Source organism: Festucalex cinctus, chromosome 18 (assembly GCF_051991245.1).
Source record: "Festucalex cinctus isolate MCC-2025b chromosome 18, RoL_Fcin_1.0, whole genome shotgun sequence".
Classification (NCBI taxonomy): domain Eukaryota; kingdom Metazoa; phylum Chordata; class Actinopteri; order Syngnathiformes; family Syngnathidae; genus Festucalex; species Festucalex cinctus.
In genome coordinates, this window is record NC_135428.1 from 11,641,599 (window position 1) to 11,654,482 (window position 12,884).

At 44.4% G+C, this 12,884-nt stretch overlaps 4 protein-coding genes across 5 annotated transcripts; 3 read left to right on the forward strand and 1 right to left on the reverse strand.

Moving 5' to 3' along the window:
* The first annotated feature begins 5 nt into the window (after nucleotides 1-5).
* On the forward strand, nucleotides 6-1,577 carry LOC144006243 (ribonuclease kappa-B-like). The gene is made up of 3 exons (XM_077504990.1): nucleotides 6-269; nucleotides 966-1,048; nucleotides 1,225-1,577. Exons 1-3 carry the CDS (start codon nucleotides 192-194, stop codon nucleotides 1,367-1,369), a joined length of 306 nt encoding a protein of 101 aa, XP_077361116.1. The 5' UTR covers nucleotides 6-191; the 3' UTR covers nucleotides 1,370-1,577.
* A 291-nt stretch (nucleotides 1,578-1,868) lies between these two features.
* LOC144006128 (BPTF-associated chromatin complex component 1-like) lies at nucleotides 1,869-4,168 on the forward strand. 2 transcript variants are annotated; one of them, XM_077504821.1, is made up of 6 exons: nucleotides 1,869-2,214; nucleotides 2,623-2,717; nucleotides 2,782-2,883; nucleotides 3,033-3,256; nucleotides 3,460-3,549; nucleotides 3,851-4,168. In XM_077504821.1, the coding sequence occupies exons 1-6, from the start codon at nucleotides 2,194-2,196 to the stop codon at nucleotides 3,913-3,915; spliced, it is 597 nt and encodes a 198-aa protein (XP_077360947.1). In that variant the 5' UTR covers nucleotides 1,869-2,193; the 3' UTR covers nucleotides 3,916-4,168. The 2 variants fall into 2 exon arrangements, with proteins under 2 accessions (XP_077360947.1, XP_077360948.1); XM_077504822.1 differs by having other exon boundaries at nucleotides 1,869-2,099.
* Nucleotides 4,103-8,976, reverse strand: LOC144006130 (uncharacterized). Its single transcript, XM_077504823.1, has 8 exons — nucleotides 7,642-8,976; nucleotides 7,277-7,355; nucleotides 6,960-7,009; nucleotides 6,828-6,888; nucleotides 6,694-6,737; nucleotides 6,546-6,601; nucleotides 6,285-6,369; nucleotides 4,103-5,980 (listed from the first exon to the last, which is right to left on the reverse strand). Exons 1-8 carry the CDS (start codon nucleotides 7,728-7,730, stop codon nucleotides 5,887-5,889), a joined length of 558 nt encoding a protein of 185 aa, XP_077360949.1. The 5' UTR covers nucleotides 7,731-8,976; the 3' UTR covers nucleotides 4,103-5,886.
* Nucleotides 8,452-11,823, forward strand: ovca2 (OVCA2 serine hydrolase domain containing). Its single transcript, XM_077504820.1, has 4 exons — nucleotides 8,452-8,730; nucleotides 9,305-10,733; nucleotides 11,202-11,514; nucleotides 11,581-11,823. Exons 2-4 carry the CDS (start codon nucleotides 10,586-10,588, stop codon nucleotides 11,810-11,812), a joined length of 693 nt encoding a protein of 230 aa, XP_077360946.1. The 5' UTR covers nucleotides 8,452-8,730; nucleotides 9,305-10,585; the 3' UTR covers nucleotides 11,813-11,823.
* Nucleotides 11,824-12,884: the final 1,061 nt, after the last annotated feature.

The following is a 12,884-nucleotide window of genomic DNA, read 5'->3' on the forward strand; positions in this document are numbered from 1 at the left end:
GTAATGCGCCACAAACAGAAGAAACCGTTAAGCCCTTGCTCGCGGAGGTCAGCTGACACCACAAGGAAAACACGAACGAAGCCCACGACACCCGGCCGTTGTCCTTCCTTTCTTAGCCATTTTGGTTTTTTGTCGAGGGGCTACAAAAACGCAACACCCGTCGTTGTAGTTTGTGACTTTGAGAGCGAAGGATGCCGTCGTTGCTCTTCTGCGGTCCTAAGATGGCCGCGTGCGGCATCGTTATCAGCATCTGGGGCGTCATCATGTTGGTAAGAAAACTCTTCTTACGATTTTTATTTGTGGTGATAAAAGTGACTGGGACAATGGTCGCAGGTGTTTCGAGAGCGCACAGTGGCGACAGAAACGCTGTACCGACGTTTGACACCAGACTCCGGTGACCAGGGTGTAGACGGAACCTAAACAACAAATCAGATGAAGTAATTGCAAAATTTGTTGTGTTCCTCGTGAAATCGACGCGTGAAGGTGACATGAAAATTATAAAAAAAAAAAAAAAAAAAAAAGGCTACCGTGGCCGAATATGCTGTTCCGTGATCACGTGATTCTTTCACGTGACTTTTCAAAACAGGATGTGTCAAATCTATCGGTGAATCGTGCGTTGAGCTTTTTGTTTTACTATTATGAGGTAGGTAGATGAAAACATTGTAGAATAGTATTTTCATTTATCTACGACGTAGATGGCACTTTATGTTAATTAGATTGGAGGTCAAATTTCTTAACTAATTTGGTTTAATTGCACAATTATAAAGCAAATACAGCGTTTTAATTATGACATGACTGGAACATTTTGCAGATGCAGATTTTAAATTAATATGAATTGAGCATCTTAATAATTACAAAGCAATATGTGTTAAAATTGTTTACATGGCTAAAGAAATGCTATAGAACTAGTATAGATACATTTTTGAAATTGCAATGTGTTCATTTATGGCCCTTTGTTGTGGCAGGCGATGCTGGGAATCTTCTTCAGCGCCAAGTCGGCCGTGCTCATTGAGGACGTCCCGTTTACTGAGGAAGATATCCGCAATGAGTCAGTGATGTCATTCTTCTTCTTTCAGCTTGCTGCTCTTGCTATTCTGCGAGACACATGTATTTGCATTTTAGAAAGAAATATGACTATGACTATGGAATTTAGAAAGGGTCAATGTGTAGGAAGGCTTTTCCCCTTCCAACAGGAAGTGACCTCTTGCAACTCTCTTCCCGCAGTCAACACCCTCCTCAGAACATCTACAGTCTGTACAGCCAAGTGGGCATCAACTGCTTCATCGCGGCCGGCGTCTACGTGGCGGTGGGCGCCGTGTCGCTATGCCAGGTTCGACTCAACAAGCGGCAGGAGTACATGGTGACATAAGATGGCTGCCCCTGCTGCAGCTGCCCATCAGTCGGAGGAAGCCCCATAATTTATTTCACGTTGAAACGTTTTGTGTTCATGTCATTCCTCTGTTGTGACCTGTCAACGTTCCTTTCCGCAAATAGAAACGTGTGACACAAAGTATGGATGTCAGAATAAAAGTCGTGTTTTGTGTGGAAATAAAAATTACAAATGTTTTGGAACCAAATTCTGCAAACTTGGTGCTTTTTATAAATAAAGGTGGACATGGCTCCAGCGCACTGTAAACACAACACAATTATTACATACATATTCAATGTTCATGACATAATGTCAGCTCCTAAACAGTTTACCGTAATTTGTTTTTCCGAATCCTGACATGACATGATCATGTGATTGATTGACCGCTCCACGGTGTTGATTGTTGGAAAATCGCTTGCCATTATTCACGGGCATTGGGAACAAAACGACCAATGAGAAACGGCGGCTCAGGACAGCCCGCCTTTTCCGGTGAAAACCAGCCAATAGCATTTAGTGCGTATGCTTTTCACCCCTGAATGCCGCTTCGCTTTGTGTTCGTATCGGATCTGCAAACTTGGTGCTAGAATACTTGGGTACTTTTGACACCGCTAAGTTGAATTCAACCTTTGGTCGGCGTGTCGTTGTTGTTTCGGGAATGTAACGCGCTTCTAAACTCCATGGAAACCCGCTAATAAGCGGCAGACAGCCAGCCAACGCCACCCCGGCTAACGTAAGCTAGTTAGCTAGTGGTGACCTGCGTTAGCTCGTGTTTTCGTTTGCATTGAAGAAAAGTCTGCGAAAAGAAGTTGCTTACTTTTGTCGAGATGACGTCTGCTTCTGCTAAGGTAAATGAGCATCCATTGACGGAATCGCTTATCAAAAATTACTATTAAAACATCCATTGACAACTTTGAAATACATTAATAATACTACACAAGAAAGAATAGTTTATTACATTAATTAAAAGGAGAAAATTGTATAAAAATGTTTAGAATGCCTTTAAGTTATGTGAAAAAGTATAACGTTTTTAACCTAGATTTAAAAGCATTTCTATTTTAAAATATTTGTGTGTGTGTGCGGCATAACAGCTAAGAGCACCTTCACCATCTTTACTTTGAACTCTGGCCTCTATTACTTCAGATCTCATAGCCCTACATACATTGCATCATATTTGTTAACAAAATTTTGCTTTTCACCTCACAATATTTTCAAAATGTTGCATTTGTGTGATTGTTCACATGTGATTTGTGCAGGTGGGCGAGATCTTCTCTGCGGCGGGTGCCGCCTTCAGCAAACTGGGCGAGCTGACTATGCAGCTGCACCCGGTATCCGACAGCAGCCCCGCTGGGTGAGCCCATCCGCAAACATTGCTAATGGCTAAGCTAAGGTGGCTAACCGCTGGCTGTGTTCAGGGCCAAATGGACGGAGACGGAGATCGAGATGCTACGCTTGGCCGTGCGGCGATTCGGCGATGACCTCAACAACATCAGCAGCGTGATTAAAGATCGCACTGTGTATGTAAAAGAAATGTTTGCTGTTTTTTTCAATTCCCGTTTTCTCAAGGCTGCTAATTGCTTATCTCTATGCACCTCTCTTATCATAAATTGATTGTGATTCAATGTTTGAGCAAAATGCCGCTGACTTTTTTTTTGTCCCGTGACAGCGCTCAGATCAAAAGCACGGTCAAGAGGAAGTTGTACGAGGACAGCCGGGTACCACTCGCCGTCGACTCTCCCAAGAAGACCGCCAAGAAGCCCCCCACCCCCGCCGCCCCTCCTGCTTTGCCCGCCGCCGTCGCGCCTGCATCCTCCCCGCAGGTCGTCGTGGCGACGGGAATGCAGAGTGCTTCCTCCCTGGCCCCTCCTATCAAGAAGCAGAAGACAGCAGGTACGCCCCCAAAAATGCTACTTTCACGTCAGGACAAAACATTGAAATCACAGCAACAAATTTCCAATTTGTGGAACTGTCAACAAAATCCGTAACGTGTGTCCAAATGGTTTCATTTGCGTGAAAATTGCGCCTTTTGGCGGTCGCGGTACTCGGCGGAGGTTGAAAAAGTCCCTCACTGAGTCTGGCTTGCTTGCCGGCAGACGTGACGCTGAGCGCGCTCAACGACTCGGACGTCAACAGCGACCTGGTGGACATGGACGGACTCGGCAAGAAGCTCAACTTCGACCAAGGTCAGCTTCGGACTTTGCGCCGTCTTCACCAAAAATCAGGTTTTATTTGTCAAAAGTAAGGATAAAGTAATGGTATATTTATGGATATATGATTAAATTAGAACTTTAAAAATGACTGGAGTATAATAATAATTAATGATAATCCTACTGTATTGTAAAGTGTTGCCTTTCTGAACTGATTGAAGTGCTACGGGGAACACAAAATTTGTAGCAAAAAATGCGTTGCTGAACTTAGCTTGTTTTTTTTCTTGAAACCAAACGGACTCGACTGTGGCTCAACGTTATTTTTGCCTGTCCACAGAAAATCTCAACCTGGACTCCAGCCTCATTATCAACCCGGGAGACCTTCCGCTGCTCTCCCGCTGACCGGCGCCATCTGCAGCTTTTTCGCAGACCTTGACTTGCAAGTAGCTCGCTCGCTTCAAATATTTGCTTTAGGAATTGTTTGTAGTAACTTTCCATTTTCAGAATAGAGTTTTGACATCAGCACAACAATCATTTCTGCAATGCAGAATGTTACGTTCCGATAAAAGTGCTTTATGCCAACTCAAAGTTGGAATCAGACCTTGTTTTATTTTCATAAACTTACATAAAAATATTTCAGTTCTCACATTGACAATTTTGTTTTTTTTTTCTCCTTCTTGTGCATTCGCATCATCAAGTCACTTTTTATTTACACAAACTTGTCATTCGCAACGTCTATGCAAACGCCAAACGTTGCTTGAATGTCACCCGGAGGCCCGACGAGGGAAATGCGGGAAGGGGAAGTCGCTTTCGTCGTCTTTGGCTTGAACACGCTCGAAGGCAGAGGGGAAAAAAAAAAAAAGAAAAAAAAAGGCTGCAAACGGACGTGAAAACGCATCGATGAGGTCAACGAACTTTGATCATTGACTTTTCCTCCACAAACTCAATTTCAGTAAAACAATGGTGTGGCATTGGAAAACAAAAAAGCTCTGACATGATTGTTGCATCATTCGTAACCTAAATCTGACATAACTGAAGTAGAAATATTACAGGAAAATAATGTTTGCCTTTGAAGAATAAAGTTGTCCTTTCTAGAATTGAAAAAAAACCCAATAAGAATAAACTCATACATTTAAAATTTGTGTGTTACATTGTAAACTTTTGGCTAACTAGATAAAAAAAATACTTCATCAATAAATGACTTATTTTAATCCCAGCAAAATACTGTACATCTTTGTTCATGTAAATAATTTTTCTGGGGAAAAAAATATAACTATTCTCTCATTAACTTCTTTTTTTTTCTCTAAAACATTATCAATTTGCTATAACATTCTGACTTTTTGGTGGGAACATTTTGGTGTATACAAGGTTTTGTTGAATTATTGAAACAAATTCTCATGAAAAGATTCCTCGACCGCAAACGTTTCAGAACTGTTTAGTGCAGCAGATAATATCAGAATCGATCACATTGTGATATACTGTTCAAACCCCACTTTTTTTTCAAAAATAACACAAGCCACACAAAATTCAAAGTTGAATATAAAGTTGGATATTGTGGCTAATTTGGTACCAAATATACAGTATGTATCTGCAGGAGTTCACAATGACTCATCTGGTCTCGATGTGTGCAGCGCTTCAAGCTGAAATGGCAGCCATCTTGGACTCCTTCTTGATTTTAGAATTTGTCGTACATATCTATAACCATATTCATTTTAACAATTTTAAAAATTTCTTGCTGTTCCGGGTCTTTACAAATATCTGTATGCTGTATCTCAAGAGCGGTAACAGACATATTTGGTACCAAAATATCCGCAATGCCCAACTTGATACTCAACTTTAATACATTTATTGGGTCTTAAAATTAATGTAGTTCTTATTAAGGAAAAAAAACAAACATTTTTGGGCAGTCATCTTGGAATTTAGCATGACGTGCATTCTTTTTGAAGAGGTTGAAGAATGTATGTGCCAAATTTCATGCTTGTATCTCAAAGTTAATGATTCTGGCTATATGTGCAATTGTGCTGCACTAGTTTCTGTACATTGGAAGGAAGAAAAAAAAGCAAAGTGCAGGTGGTGATACAGAGATGGGAAGTGTCCATTGAAGTTCGCAGCATCCGTTGACGTTGCTCAAATGTAAATTTCTGTGATGAGTTTTGGAAAATTCCATTTGAGAAATCTTCCATGGGAATGAAGTTTCCAACTTTCAAAAAAAATCCACAGAATTTCCAATCCCACTCATGATGGCGACTGAGTCCTAAGGCACTTCCAGGTTGGCTCCGCCCACCCACTTTTCTGGTCCGGCCCCGCGTGTGACATCATCACGGGACGCCAGCAATACAAGTAGAGGTGGGGCTTGAGTGGCGGGCGGTGGGGTTAATGTGGCGGGTGGGCGGTGAATGGCGTGAAAGTGGGCGGAGACAATGGAGGACCCCCTCCTCTGCTGGGGGTGGAGTCTGCAGCTGAGGCGCTATGGGCGGAGACAAAAGGAAGCAAGGAGTAAAACTATTTCAGTTGCTATAAAAATAACTTCAAAATCATCTCAATTCGTCTACCCAATGTCCGTGACGTTGATACTAGCAAATCGTGCCAAAATTGAGGTTATAACACTAGCATTCAATGTTAACTTGCAATGTTACCTCTAGCGTTAGTGCTAATGCTTCCAGCGTTACTTCTAGCATTACAGCTAGCAATAGCATCTTACATTCGCTTACATTGTTGCCTGCAGTACTGGAGATAAAGGACACAAAGTGAGTTCTGTGATTGGTCATCACCTGAGCGCATATTGACTGTGGTGGGAGGGGTCTAACACGCCAATCACAAAAAGCTTCTTGGGAGGACCGTCTGACTCCGCCCCTCCTGAGAGACGACATCAAGAGAGGAAAGATCAACTCACATTGACATTAACGCAGTCGAACCTTGACTTACAAAACTCGTATTTGGCTTTTAACCCAAAAACAACCAAGCGACAACTTGGGGCACTCGTAAATCAAGGTAGTACTGTCTGTCAAAAAAAAAATTGAAGAGATAGAAACCTTTTCGCTTGAGCGGCGTTAAAGCGGGCCATCTGATGTTGGCCTCGACCACGGCTCTGCATTGAAAAGTTCAAAAACAACAAAGAGAGGGCATGAGTTACAACACTCAAGAGGAATAAAGGAAGTGAGTGAGTGGTTGCACTCCAACCTCCTGGTGGGACTTGGTGAGAAGTTTGGCGTCACACCGCTTTCCTGCCAGCCAAAGCATTAAGGAGGACACAAAATACAAACATGATGAACAAATACACAACCGTAAAGGCACAGGTGCGTGTGAAGAAGCACCTGGGCCGGCGGGTGTTGTTGCCACTGGCTGCTGAGCGGAGCCGGAAGCTGACAGGAAACTCTGGAACGCAAACAGGAAGTGTGAGTGTGAGTGGCCGGAAAGTGGGGGGAGCCAGTGAGGCGCCTCGCCACCTGAGTCTGTGTGGCGTGTTCCCCTGGAGCGACGCCTCCATGTTATCCTCCTGCACATACGCATGCACATCAAGTTGACTGCAGGGATGAAAAATGCACTTTTTTTTTTTTAAACAAAAAAAAAAAAAATCCCATATTAGGCACTAAATCAACAATGCACATAAGCTAGGAGGCACCTTCAACTACGATTAACAACAAACAGAAAAAAATGAGTGAGAAAAAAAAAAAAAAAAAAAAAGTCCTTCTGGCTAATGATCTCCAGTTATTGTGCCAACCCAACTGTGTGGTGGAAACACACGTGTCCACACGGGACTGACCTGTGACGGACAGCTGCAGTTGACGGAAACGCGTCGGTGTCGCAGCGAGAAGACTGGACTGCTTACGGCCATCCCCTCTCTGGTAGAGAGAACACAACAATAACAGCAAGCTAATGTTGCTCCCCCATAGCAGTATTGCTAGAGATAACATTGGAAACTGATGCTGGAAGCTAATGTTGGCGTTAATGTTAGATGGTAACATGGGGGGGGCAGGGGAGTGAATACTATATTTGCTTCTTTTTTTTTTCTTTTTTTTTTAAAATGTCCTAAGAAGAAGAAAAAAATTGATTTAGGTTGTCATAATTGCTTGGTTCAATTTTATTTTATAATTTATGGCGTTGGTTACGGTCTGCAGTACCACTAACCTGACACTCGTAATCGTGGGGGCGCTGATGGACCTGCGTACAGCCCCGCCAGCTGCGCCTGCGCACTGGTCCACTTCCATCCGCTCCATCGCGCCCGCCGAGGGGCGGCGCTCACAGCCGATCCGCGAAGCCTCCCAAGCGATCAAATGCTCGACTCGAGCTCGCTAGAAGCCTGACCAGCAGGCCTCGGTTCGCTACTTGCTCACTTCGAGCCGCCGGTTGAGCGCCGGTCCGAACGGCAACGCGGCCCTCTGCCTACCGCATCGCCCCCCGCCCCCCCAACAAACAAAACAAAAGTCGACGACCTGTCTCCGGTTCCGATCCGACGGCTGTTCCGAGCGTCAAAACCCACAACGACCGACGTTGCGAATATTAAAAGTGCGTCAAATCCAGCAAAAACAGACGAGTAAAAGTTGCGCCTGGACATGAGGTCCAAAAGTCAGCATGACGGGTCCAACTTTGTCCTGTAGTCCGCACACACTTTGCTCACTTTTGGAGAGGAGCGCTTGGTCACGGTGCTGAGTTGGTGTCGCCAAGACGCCAAGAACCTGGCCAGGGGTGCCGTCCCCAGGGCACCGTAGCTTGCGCGATCCGCCCTTAAGCGTGCCCAACAGGCTTCCAGAACATGTTGGACGGGTTCGGTACCGCCAGCAACTTTAACGCAACAGAGTCGGAATGGGGAGAAAAGAAGAAGAAGAAGAAAAAAAAAAAACAACAACCCCCGTGTCCTCAGCTGAGGGAAGCGACCCGCGCCCTCGTGCGGTCGCATAGAGTGCTGCAGCACGGGCGTTGGAACGTTTGATTTTTTTTTTCACTCACTCACTCACAGAAGTTTACATGTGTGAATGAGTGAGTAAAAAATAAAAAATCTGTGTGTTAGAAAGGTTCTAGACGTAAATAGTTATTATTGTTGTGCTTGTCTATTTCTATGCTAAGAGTAGAGTGACGTCATATTTACCCATATTGACGCGCGCATTGCATCCTGGGTCACGTCCGCTACCTGCAGTTGCAGCAGTTAGTGTTTAGTCGGATGTCGCCATGACAGAAGTGATTCAGAGCTGTGATGATCGTGTGCGTCTTTGACCACCAGTGAGTACACTGAACAGGGTTTAGTTACTGTATTTGTGCTTATATTCCGCGCCGTTTTGGCCGTTGTGTGCCTTAAGCTTCGAACGCGGATTTGATTGACAGCTCGTTGAGCAGCTCGTTAAAAGCCCGCTCCGTAGCAACGTGCCTTAAACACTGTTTACCTGCATAAACGTGTTCTCACCTGTATGTTAGACACTGGTAGAGAAGTGCACGAAAGTATTGGTTGCTTTTTTGTACGTTTGTCACTTTGGCACGTCATGTTTGCCGTCAGTCGGGGCATTGCGCTCGCGGTGGGCGCCGCCATTACGTGACGTCCACGGCCGTCGTTGGCCAGAATCACTGTTTAGTAATGTTACTTAGTTAGGTACATCGTACTTTTAAGTAATCAGTTCATGTTTAGTATGTTGTGCACCTTCCTAGTGTGTCTATAGTCATTCATGTGCAAGTTAAGCTAGTGTCTGTTTATGTGGTAAATTAATAATGTTGCAGCCTAACTATTATTATTTAGACAACCACTGTGTGCTAATAAGTAATGCGGTAAACTCATACACTGTATCATTTCTGTCTATTACAGAACCACACACACACACACCCATTCACATCCTCTCACTCCAGCTCTACAGATACATTCACACTTTGTTCGCAACCACATAGATAATACCATGCACACACAGAGCCACAGAAGGACTCCAAGCATCCCTAGTTAGCCTGGCACCTGTACCCTAGTGGCCCCTGCCTGTATCCCTGTACGCCTGTACCTACCACTGTGCACCTATTGTAAACTGCCTGCTTATGACGTTTCTAGCCCTGGAATAAAGCTGCAAGTCCACATCTTCGCTTCATCATTCCTTGTGTTCTGACCGACACCCCGAGGGCGAAAAGAGAATTGAATTGAATCAGACCTATACAGTCCAAATTCTTGCCTCCACAACACTGTGCGTGCTTTCAAATTGCCGCGGGAGTGACGTCACGCAGCCGACACGTTCGCCCGGCCGCGTTTGCGACACCCCACCCCCCGCTCTGCGATTGGCTGGAGGGGTGTAAACGCTGACTTCTCACAGAAACGTCCCGCTGTTTACAAAACAAACACAAAATGGCAAAATACAGGCAGAAATGAAGACAAGCCCTGATATGTAAGTTGAGAAGTAGTTTGATTGTTTAAATCCTGTATTTAAAAAGTGCCTTTTCCAGAGTGAAACTGGCAGAAAGTGCCTTTAAAAAAAAAACCTAATAAATACAAAATATATATGTTTATGAAATAATGAGAGTTCGAAGTCCCACAAATGCTGTAAGGACGTAAATTTGGTTTCATTGCTGTGCTTGATCTGGCCCGCCACATCATTTTATGTGGCCCATAAAACTAAATTAAGCATTTCAACTTTCATGGTAGATGCTAAAATGTGTACTAAAATTTCAAATTGTCATATTTAATGAATAATAAGGTGTGACATTGCAAGCATTTTGTTTTTACGTTATCATAGTCACTTGAACACTACTTGTGCGCACTTCAACCTTCAATATTTGAAGGTAGGCTACAATAGCCCCATTATTTGGATTTTATGGTTATGCATCCAATGATTTAGACAACATTTTGTCTTCAGATAGCTACATTTGTAATTTAAAAAATCCCCAACAACAACAGAACATTGATAACAAAGTTTGAATTGTTATTTGTGCCACAACACAAAAAGTTCAGGCACTTGCATGGCAGCCAGCTAGATAGCTGTATTCATCACTTGGCCAGTAGAGGGCAGTAACGCGCTTGACATGCTCAGCTGAGGTCAATGAAGACGAAGGAGAAGTTAACAGCTAAGTGAGCTAACTCGCTAGCCCAATTGGGCTCCTACGTCCGTCCATGGGACCTGTGCGGGTGTTGTGTGTTCACGGTTACCGGCAGAACGGCGCTTCGTTCCGCGAGAAGACCGGCGACCTGAGGAAGCTCCTCAAGAACAAAGTCCACTTCGTGTACGTGGACGCGCCGCACTTGCTCGTCCAAGGGGAAGGTGAGCTCAAGCTAAACATAAGTTCTGCTTCCTGTCTTTCGCCCACTCCAGTTTGTGGTCATCAAATATTGACCAGGCCTGCTTACGGAATTGCTTCAATTATGCTGATATAACGTCAGTAAGTATGAAGCAAATGGGAGTGTCGAACGTGAAAGAAGCGCAGTTTGTTGAGTGGCCACTAGATGGCGGGATAGGCCCACTGTTTCCCAACCACGACCAATAAATCATTATTGAATTCACTGAACGGAAACGTGAATGTGATTTGCGGTTTTAGTTTTAAACGAAATTTCAATTGATTGTTAAATTAAGCGTTTAAAACTTTATCCACTTAAAAAAGTTCTCATTTAGTGACGAGGCAATATTTGTTTTCAACCCTAGAGTCAACTATTGATGCAACTAACACGATTGTTTCCAGAAATTTACAGTACATCCATTACTAATGTGGTTGTTATTGTTGTTGGGGTGCAGGCCAAGAGGGAGTCGGAAGCGCCGCCGGCGGGGACCGGGACGCCAGAGGCTGGTGGTTCTCAGACCCCGGCGCCCGGACTTTCAGCGCGCAGCAGCAGTGCGTGGAGAGCGCGGGCCTGGACGAGAGCGTGGCGGCAGTGCGCGAAGCGGTGCGGCGTGACGGCCCCTTCGACGGCGTCCTGGGCTTCAGCCAAGGCGCCGCTTTGGTGGCCATGCTGTGCGCACTGCAGGAGTCCAACGCCGAGCCGGACTTCGCCTTCCGCTTCGCCATCCTAGTGGCCGGCTTCCGCAGCGCCTGCACACAGCACCTCAGGTCAGTTTCGCAAAAAAACTTTAGTTCCCGGGACGTACGGCGTAAACTTTGTGACGCTTTCCTCAGCTTCTACTCGACGCCGCTCCAGATGGCGTCCATGCACGTGATCGGCCTGGAGGACGGCGTGATTCCCGCCGACATGAGCCGGGATCTCCTTCCCATCTTCAGAGACCCGCACGTGCTCACGCATCCCGGCGGACATTTTGTCCCGGCCGCCTCGGCTCACAGACAAAAGTACCAGAATTTTCTGGAGCGGTTTCAAGTGACGGAGGATGCAAACGGGGTGCACAATAAATGATTTGAAATCAATCTTCTCCAGCATCCTTGTTGGAAATCAATCACAACTGATAAGATATAGATTAGATAAGATAAACAAAATGGATGATATCAATAATGAGCATCTGTTCAAGGTCCAAATATCACTAAAAATGTTTATCAAGATCAGTAATGTGTGTCTAAATGTCAACCATTTGTTTCCATTTTAATTGTAATCAATAAGCCTCCATTTTAAGTCTAGTAAACCATAATAAGCATCACCTCCAAATCCAAGCAAAACTAAAAAATAAAAATCAAATTTTAAGATAAGCAAAATAATTTTCCAAATTCAATTGGAAAAATCAAATCAAAGTTTCATTTAATGTCACAACCTAAGAAGTACAAATTTTTCAGAATGGATCCAACATGGCCGCTGTTGTGGGCCACTTTCCTATTGTTGTTATTGTTGTGTTACCATGTGGGGACGTCTTCTTTCGTTAGTGTGGTCAGTGAGTCACTTTGACCATGATGCATGCTGGGAAGATGACACGTGTGCGTCCTCGTGCACACTATCATGTGTGCTTTTGAGCATTTCCAGATGTTTACACACACACACTTGCCTCCATCTTTCCCGTCTGGCTTTGGGCCCGTCCGTCACAGCGACCGGCCAATCGGGAACCAGTGAAGGATTCCGAATGAAGCAAAAGGTGCAATATGATTTTCACCTTTGGGAGGCGCTAGACCTTTGTGAAATGCTTGACTGACTCTTCCCTTATTTACATTTTGTCTCTTGTTGTTGAAGGGAATTCTTCGAGGTGGAATCATCCAGGCAATTCCAGATGTTGTCCGGATTAAGATTGGCTGGATACAACCAGTTTTCGGGCCAACGGGGTGTGGAATTGGTTTTTGTTAGTGAAATATGACATTTCAACCAAGTACTATGTGTTTTTAGTTAACACTTGTCTACCTTGTTGATAAAATGGACATACATTCAATAAAATCTTAGCATGTTTTCAATGATCTTGGATTTACTTGAGGGGGGCCCCAAAAATGCGCTAGACACACCCATGCATTGCCTGTCAACATTTCATGGGCTCACTTGGTAAGAACACCCA